The following is a 9,854-nucleotide window of genomic DNA, read 5'->3' on the forward strand; positions in this document are numbered from 1 at the left end:
AACTTGCTTGGGACCACTGGGGACCTATGCTCCCTCCCAGCTCTGTTGGTCTCAAGAAGTGAATGCCCCTCATTTATCTATAGGTGAGGCCTGCCTACAGCCAGGATGGGTACCCCAATCACTTCTTCCTCCAGTAAGCCCACTCTGAAAATAAAATCAGTGCTTAGAGGGAATGCTCTGAGAGCAGAATTTAGAATGTGAGGAGTGTGTATAGCGAAGAAATATCTCAACTAAGCTGTGATAGAGTGTTCTGGAAGCCTCTCAAAATTCTTATCACCCCAGCGAGAAGATTGATATTGTTAGACCTGGATGTAAACCTTACGAACAGTCTTCCCTTCAGTAAATAAGAACACAAACCCCAGTGGCCTTGTCCTCAGCTCCTCTTTGTCTCTTGCCTTTTCTCAATCCCGCTCAGTACTCAGAGTGCAGTAGTTGGTTTTCAGCTGATTCTCACTCAATTACACCCACCTTGCTATAAATAACAACACAAATATCTGAATGACACCTGCCAAAGTACAAAATAATCTTGCAAAGGAGATGTTTTAATAAGAATACTGGAGGAAGCGTTTGGAATTGGGACTATTAGTGGATTTGGAAGTAACAGGATGATTCACCAGTGGACTTGTAAAAATCCACCACCCATTTTCAGGGGAATGTCAAAGTATAGTCACCCTGGTCTGAAGAAGCCATTAAACTATGTGCATGCACATGCACACGCGCGCGCGCGCGCGCACACACACACACACACACACACACACACACCGTCTCCTAATGATGTGTTTTTGTGGCTGATTTGTTTTCAGTAGATTTCACTCTGATAGGCCACAGCAGGTTGAATTCAGAAGTAGGTAAGAGAACCCAGCTGGAGTTAGATGTGAGAAACGACAGAAAACGTGAGACATGCTCCTCTATTTTTTAGAAACTGTCATGAAGGGATATTTATATTAACAGTCATCTTTTGTGTACGTTGATTGTAATCAGTTTTAATTTCTAGTATATATGTGTTTATATATACATATATACAATCCATTTTAAGGATATTTCAGAGTACAAATAGGTCATGCCACATAAAATATTTGAATACCCCTACCTGAGAGTAAGGGTCATTATGTGATAAGCGCCATCTTTGCACGGAGATTATCATCATGGTGTCTCTACTGCTCTAATAAAACACTGTAACTAAAAGCAACTTGGGGGGACAGGGACCTCTTTTGTTTTTGGGTTTTGTTTTTTGTTTTTTTTATGCTTACATAACCTGAGTCACTGTCTACTGAGAAAAGCCAAAGCAGGAGCTCAAACCAGGTGGGGTCCTGAAGACAGAAGCCAGAGCAGAGGTCTCCATACAGTGGAGGGGTGCTATTTACAGGTTCGTTCATCGTGGCTTGCTCAGCCTGCTTTCTCGTAGAACCCAGAACCACCAGCCCTGGAACGGCCCCACCCACAGTGGGGCCCTGACCCATCAATCAATAATTAAGAAAATGCCCAACAAGGTTGCCTTGTGGAAGCATTTTCTCATTCCCTCAGATGACATTAGCTCCTGTCAAGTTGCATTAAAACTATCCAGGACAAGTAAAGATTCCTAGAGGTTTTTAGGAAAACTATTGGAAGGATAACAGAAGCCAAAAGTCATCATGCAGAGGGATAAGAGCTCAGCACAAGACAAAGAACAGCCAGAAAGCATCACCATCAGCAGCATCAGCATCAGCACCACCATTGGCAGCATCACCACTGCCATCAGCAGCATCAGCATCAGCACCACCATTGGCAGCATCACCACTGCCATCAGCAGCACCACCATCAGCACCACCATTGGCAGCATCACCACTGCCATCAGCAGCACCACCATTGGCAGCATCACCACTGCCATCAGCAGCACCACCATCAGCACCACCATTGGCAGCATCACCACTGCCATCAGCAGCACCACCATCAGCAGCATCACCACTGCCATCAGCAGCACCACCATCAGCAGCATCACCACCGCCATCGTATCCTTGTACCGCCTAACAGAACATTCTATGCTTGAGAAATAAGAACAGAAGCATAAAGAAGCATCCAAACCGCAGGTTCAAACAAAGACAACCCTGAACGCTCCAAACTTGAGTATAGTAGTGGAAATAAAAATTAAAAAAAAAAAAAAAAGAAGAAATGTCAGTAGATGAGAAATGAAGTTAAGATATCCTTGGAACAGACAACCAGCAACAAGTTGAGAAAAAGAAAAGGAGAAAATGAGAAAAACCAGAAGATCAGACCAGCAGATCTAAAATGTAAGTAACAGGACCTCTGCCAGCCACCGGCAGAGGGAGAGATGCATCAAATACCTGATTCCAAAACAGGAGGCTTTGACCTTCAGTCCCAGGATCCCTTGCATTCCTGTAGGTGGTTAGAACCCATAAGCATGTTTGCCTGCCTTTTATTATACTTTGATTTATCATGCTGGAAACCAAAGCTCAGAAATGACTAACATATCAATTTATATTGTAATAATAATCACAAACCCACACATTCTGGCAAATGATTGTACGACTACGCTTTGTGGTTTCGTGTGGGGAACTGTTTTATATTTTTGAAATTCTTGCTATTTAACACCATCGGCATCCCCGTGTCTGCTCCTGCTTTCTGTGAGGCGAGCCGAGTCCCACAGCCTCTGGCAAAGCCCACTGTACTCTGAAGAGGATATGGGATGGAAAACGGCATCTTTATAGGTTGGTGTCCTATGTGTGTCCTGAAGAGCTAACGCTCAAGATCAAATCCACATTGGCTGTGTACAATCAGAGACCAGACACAAAGCTGACCTACATGGAGCCTCGGAATTCCCTTACGGAAAAATAAGGGATCCCATAGAGGAACAATTGGGGAGAAAAGTGGTGCTAAATTATCAACAACAGTATTTTAATTCATTGGTGAACAGCCAAAGAAATTCACTTCAAGCAAGAGTCTTGTGTCCCATGTCATCTTCAGGCCAGTTGAAAGGAGGACATTTACTGAGGAGGAAGACTCGGAACATCTGGCCACCCTCACTTAGGAAGCTTCCAGAAACTGCCTTCTCTAAAAGGAGAGCGTCTGTGGGAAATGGTAGGAAGTAAGACAACCCAGCACAGGAGGCAAACCAGGGTGATGGGTCACCAGTAGAGTTGCAGAACTGTGACACAGTGGAAGAATGGACCATGTTGACAGAAAAGCTCCAGGACTGAAGGCCCCCAGCAACAGTATTACCCCCAGAGAAAATGTTTGCATGTCCTAAGCTGAGATTTATCATCCTCACACACAGTTTAGCAGTGAATCAGCAGGGTGTACAAGGAGACATGTGGAATGAGAAAGTTTTTGTGACATATTTTTCTTTTCAGATGACATAGGTATAGAGCTGTATGAAGAGATAATAGGTCTCCCTTTTTTTCAACCATGTTTTTCCCCCATTCATTTGCATAGAGGTAAATGATTTTATTGATGTCATACCTAACATTATAAAAACCAAGTCATCAATCCTGGGAGAGATTATTTTACCTCCAGAGAAATGATGGTTCTACAAGAAAGGAAAAGGAACCATGATACAGGCTAATGCTCAACTAGGAACTTCATTTCTGTAGTATTCTTGTTGTCTTAATGATGTAAGTTTGGACATTCAGTCTAGTGAGATTGCAAAATGCATCTGATTAAGAAGATTATGGGTGGGAGTTTTAATAAAATGAAAGAAAACTAAAACTGGAAAAAAGACAACCTATCATCAGCATGCTTGGGAACTGTAAATTCTTCTCAGTGAAGGCCATGGAGAATTCAAAGCACAGGGCAAGGAATTATTTTACTCTAATTCCTGTACAACTGTTGATCTTTTTTTTTTTCTTAAATATATAACATTTAAAAAGAAGCACCTGACTGACATTAAGCTACATGTTGTTATAGTGTGTAAGGAATGTGACTTGGAAATGTGTCGCTTAGCCAAGAATATCTAGTGAACACACAGCTCCACTTTCAGGATTTTGTGCATCACTGGGAGATAGCCATGTGATGCAACAGTCTCCTGCCACCGGAACTTCTGAGCAGAGATGAGTTTACCTTTGAGCAGAGATGGCTCCTCTCCTGGTGTATCTGTCCTTTGAACAGTCTCTCCTAGGAACACTTCCTCGGTTGATCATTTTGTTAGTGCGATTAGAGCATCTTGCTTTTCAAATGCATTAGTAATTCATTGAGACATAGCCCACTTTGCTTGTGGGTGGGGGTGGCTGGTGGCTGTGTGCCTTGGACTACATGGGTACCTAGGCACATCTTCGATGGCTGGGTGTGTGTGGACATTTTGACAGCTGATGACAGATGTCCAAGATACTTAACTCCTATGTAGGCCTTCTCTCTGGTGGGATAACTACTGGTCCACTCTGTTTCTAAACTCCTGTTCCACCCATGACCTTGAAAACTCTTACCTAAGCTTTAAACACAGCGGCAGTAGACCTGTGACCCTATTGCCTGATTGATTCCTTGTAAATGCTGTTGAAAAGGTAAATTTTAAGCTCCGTAAAATGTCCTAAAGATTACAATCTAATACTTCCTTGCTGTGTGTTTTGTCTTATCAGTGAACTTCTTCAAGAGCTGGAAAACTGTGAAAATGATCCTGTGGCCATAGCAGAATGCTTCGTGTCCAAGGTAAGCAGAAAAATTCATCTTTCCGGGCCAACCAAGGAAGACAGACTGCAATTTGTTTTTATTGTAAAGTAAGAATAAATGATTATTCAACACTGAATTAAGCTAGCCAACTAACTGTGCACTTTTTTGGTTTTGTTTTTACACACACACACACACACACACACACACACACACAGTTATAGAGAAAGAGGGATATTAGCTCCAGATTATGTATAGTAGTTAGATAATGTTATTCATTCTTCCTTGGAAAGACTTAAAGTTTGAGAGGAAGAATCCAGACTAGAGAATGTAAAGGAAAAAATATCCATATAACACACCTCTAAACATCTAAACGTACGTCTAGAACATCCATTCAAAAAAAAAAAAATCACAAGAAACTACATGTTCTATGTGTGGTACCAGCATATATCTCTTATAGGCTAGGAATTTTTAAAAGACAAAGAAAATGTAAACAAGAAAAATGGTGTAGAAACAAAGAGGCTGAGCTTTTTTTTTTTTTAATGTTAAAATAACTACTGCACATGCGCACCACGGACGGTACATGCGCAACACTGACATTTCAGAAAACTTTCAGGTTTTACCACTGACTGTAATCACAAAGCTGATTAAAGAGGCTCCAGTGTTCGCTTAACTCAGGCTTAATTATTCACATAAAAGTTTGTTTATGTGCCTCCCTGCCAACTCCCAAATTTTATTTTATTCATTGTAATATTGCCAAGTTTAATTAGAAGACCGACTTCAGCACTCGGCCCTTTCACGTGGGAGCGGGAGTCGGGAGGGGGTGCCCGGCTCTGCGCTGCCGGCTTCTCACTCAGCACCCTGACATTTAGATGAGGTTACGTTTTGCTGAACTGCCACCAGATGCTCTGCTCTGTGAGGAATGGAAAATTGCTTTAATTGAGAGGTCATTAGCAAAAGAGGTAAGGCTGGCAGTTGATTTTTGCTGTTATTTGAATCGCCGGGGCTCCTACGCGGAAAGCCATCTTTGACCTGGGTTACCTTTATGGTACGGGTAAGCTAAGGAAGTCCCTAACCAAAGAAAGAAAGCACCGTTTCGTCTTACTGACTGCTTCCAGATGGCTTGAGGAACAGAACGAAGCATGCATTACTGGGCCTGACGCCCCATGGATACTGATCTATAGTTAGGGTTCTGGAAGCATCTTGCAAGGCATGAGGCTGTCCTCGGATTGCCTTTTTAGCCACCCTCATGCTCATCCCTCATTGGACCATCAGTAAGGCTTACTCTGGGCAGCATGCAGATTGAATGGCTTCTGGCTTCCCCTTAGCCTCTTCTCACCCAGTGCCGAGTCACCACCTCCCATGAGGGCTTCCCTTCCTTCATCGCTGAGGGGAATGAACACATATACACAGAAAAATGCAGCAAACACTCACTACCCATAAATACATGTGTGTACACAGACCACACACACACTCAACACACTTCGGAATTATCATCAAGAAGTTGCTAGTGTTGAAAACATGGCAAGTCCTTGTCACATTCCCCAGGTGTTACCTATGTACTGTGTCCATGAAACCATCCTTGAAGTCAAAGACTGTAAGGGAGAGAGAGATTTGTGGCAGAAATGCACTGAAATCCCACAGACATCTTTTTCTGTCACCCGTTCAGCAGCTGTTGGGTGTCTTGTGTGCTCTGTTTGGCAACCCTGGACCTTACAGCTTGGGTTTTTGCATAATTCCCTGTTTCTGCATCCTCTCTAATTAGAATCTGAAAAGGCTGAGTAACTAGAAAGCAGTATCTGCTTTTTTCTAATTTGTATAATATATTTCTATAACTGCATCTTTAAAAGGATTTGGGCCAGCATTATACAGTGACTAATGACATTTAAGCATTAACAGGCCTAGGGGCTATTGGCTTGTTGTTGATATTAAGGTTGTTGTTTTAGTAAAACCGTTGTTTGTAAGGTGTGCTGATGCTTGGACATCTAAGCTCAAACCTGCATTGACTCCTCTGTTAAGAATATGCTACTGATGGAGAATCTCTAGAACAGGAGCGGAGTCACTTGTGACAAAACTGAAAAGCCCTACAGCCTTATTAGGGACTAATATGTGTAGGTTGACTATATGAATATATGTAATGTATCTTCATGAAGGTTGTTGTTTTCAATGTGGCATGTCCTGTGATTCTAAATGTCTCAAAGTGTAAGGAAAGGTAGCTGGATATTCCTCTAAGAGTGAAAAAAGACCAGAAACTCTGAGTCACTGAGGGCCACTGGAAAGCTCCTGTCTGCTGTGCACTTGCTGAAGGACCGGGGCAAAGCTCTTTGCTTTTCTTATCCCTTAGCCAGGGATGTCCTGCACAGTCAATAAATATCTAACTTAATGTCTTAGGGTTTCCATTGCTGTAAAGAGATACCATGACCAAAGCAACTCTTATAAAGACCTAGCTTTCAGATTCTGAGGTTCAGTCCATTGACATCATGAAAGGAAGCATTTCAGCATGCAGGCAGACATGGTGCTAGAGGAGCCAATATCTTTCTCCAAGGGCAGTCAGAAGAAAAGGCTGTCTTCCAGGCAACCAGGAGGAGGGTCTCAAAGTGACAGACACACTTCCTCCAACAAAGCCATACCTACTCCAGCAAGGTCATACCTCCTAATAGTGCCATTTCCTGGGCCAAGCGCATTTAGACCACCACACTCAATGTGGAGAAGCCAGCTAGAGGACACAGTGATACAGGTGCTTGTCTGTCTGTAGGGCCATAGTATCTATAAAGCAAAAAAAAAAAAAAAAAAAAAAAAAAAAAAAAAAATCAAGTTATTTATATTTTTCCAATGCTCAGAAGTTGACAGCTGATTTAGGATTCGTAAAGTATTATACTGGAAAATGTGCTGGGTTTAAAATGCTGTCTGGGCTATAAGAAAACAAATTCAAATTGGGCCAGAAGCTACGAAGAGGAATCTGTCCAAATCTAGTTTTTAGAAACTGGAATTTACCCAGTCATCAACCAATCCTACATCCAGAAAGCTGCCCATAGAATAAACTGACAAAATTGCAGTCAGTCTGATATGATTGGTAGTAATAACCGATCCTCCAAAGACTAGAGACAACCCAAACAAAAAGTTGCTTGAATAATCTTGCGGATATTCAACCAAATAATGAACTACTGCGGAGTAATGTAAGTCCCTAAGGAACACCTCCAGAGACTGCTGGGGGAGGGGTAATTATGTATGCAGAGCAGAAGCTTCTCAAAGCATGGTCTCCATACCTACAACACCAGCATCACAGGAGATGTTAGAAATGCTTGCAACCAACTAATCGAAAACTCGGGTGCTCCATCCAGAAATCTCTTTTTCCCAAGCCTTTCAGTGGAGTCCACTCAAGTTCCCTCCTACAGTGTGATTTGCTTATCTGAAAAAGGGATGTCTGTGTTTAAAACCAGAGTAACAGATAAGGTTAAGACATAGGAGAAAGGAAATGGATGTGGTACTGTCTTAGTCAGGTTTCTATTCCTGCACAAAACATCAGCAAGTTGGGGAGGAAAGGGTTTATTCAGCTTATGCCTCCACATTTCTGTTCATCACCAGAGGAAGTCAGGACTGGAACTCAAGCAGGTCAGGAAGCAGGAGCTGATGCAGAGGCCATGGAGGGATGTTACTTACTGGCTTGCTTCCCCTGGCTTGCTCAGCTTACTTTCTTATAGAACCCAGGTCTACCAGCCCAGGGATGGCTCCACCCACAATGAGCTGGGCCAGGGATGGCACCACCCACAATGGGCAGGGGCGGGGCCCTCCCACCTTGATCACTAGTTGAGAAAATGCCTTACAGCTGGATCTCATGGAGGCATTTCCTCAAGGGAGGCTCCTTTCTCTGTGATAACTCCAGCTTGTGTCAAGTTGACACATAAAACCAACCAGTACATAGTGAGGCTGAGATTCCTGGAGGATCAGTTCAGGGATGGAACAGAATGAGTTAACTCCTCCAAATATGTATTTACTTTAAAAACTGCTTCTTCATCTGTATAACTCAAAAGCCCAGACTACAGCTTTGAAAAAGACAGGCTCTGTATACCAGGAGAGCATAAAACAGACACAAAAAGGTATTCATACAGTTGGTAGGCAGCCATGCAATGATATTCTAATTGATTTAGAAGGTGTGTGGTGGCCAAAATACAGCCAACACATAGTTATGGTGACATTCCTGTTCCTGTCCTATGAAAAGTATAGAGTGTCCTGTGGGATAATGTAAGTAAGGACTGAGGTTGGTGCCCATGAGAAGTGAAACTGCCAGGAGAAAGGAAATGAAAAAGCTGAAACGCTCCAGACAAATTAAACCCTGAAGTCCAGAATCTGGTCACCTTTATCCACGTGTTACCCTGACTCCTAATGCTTAGTGATAGGGCCATAGAGAGATGCCTCAGGGGTTAAGAGCACTGGCTGCTCTTCCAGCCGACTGCCTCACAAACATCTGTAAATATTGTCCCAAGGGATGGAAAAGCCTACTTCTGGGCCCCAAGGAACCATGCTCACTTGTAGTTCATAGACATCTTGCTGACAAAACACCCATACACATAAAAAATAAATCTTTAAAAAATGCTTAGAGACATGTAGCAAAATATTTATAAGTGGCAGTGATAGGTTGTCTAGAATTTGCTTCAGGGTATTGGTGGCAGGGGCAAGGGGAACAGGTAGGAAATGAGTCTTAAAGTAATGATTATCAGTTGGACAGTGACTACCTGAACAGTTACCCTACCATCCTCTCCAATTTTATATGTGCTTAAGATAATAACTCTATATGTGTTTAAAATAATTTCCACAATAAATTTAAATATATATATATATTGTTTTACTTAGTCCTACTTGAGTTTAACAGAGAAGATTCTATTGTCATGGAGAGCTACGTATGCAGGGCTTAAGCGTATTCAGCAGCCCTCTGATCTCCCATACATATTCCAACACATTCATACTGTGTGATGTTTAACTATAACCTACTTATATTTTCCTGATGCATACACACTCACGATATGACCTTAAGCACCTTGGGGCAGAAACTTTATTTTTATCCTCTTCCTGGTTGTCGTCAGATTCACTGAGACCTAGCAAGTGTTTATTGGACTTAAGTGATTTCAAGTTATATGGATTCTGGTAAAGATTAGTGGGCACGGCTCAAGGGTTAGATCGATACAACTGGAACAATAAAAGCCGGGTTGCTATTTCTTACGCCGTTTTTGAATGGTTTTGTTGTCTGTGCTCTTGGGGCTCAT

The 9,854-nt window shown here is 42.4% G+C and overlaps 1 protein-coding gene across 3 annotated transcripts in view; it reads left to right on the forward strand.

Moving 5' to 3' along the window:
• Positions 1–9,854, forward strand: part of PLEKHG1 (pleckstrin homology and RhoGEF domain containing G1) — a gene marked incomplete at its 5' end in the record, with an annotated part of 144,859 nt that overhangs the window by 102,276 nt on the left and 32,729 nt on the right. For 2 of the 3 annotated variants that reach the window (XM_080941566.1, XM_080941564.1), the window contains one exon: positions 4,566–4,635. The exons of the other annotated variant lie outside the window; for it this stretch is intronic. In XM_080941566.1, the coding sequence (XP_080797692.1) occupies positions 4,566–4,635 (70 nt within the window). The remainder of the gene's footprint in view (positions 1–4,565; positions 4,636–9,854) is intronic. 3 annotated transcript variants of the gene reach the window in all.

Source organism: Micromys minutus, assembly GCF_963924665.1.
Source record: "Micromys minutus genome assembly, chromosome: 30".
NCBI lineage: Eukaryota > Metazoa > Chordata > Mammalia > Rodentia > Muridae > Micromys > Micromys minutus.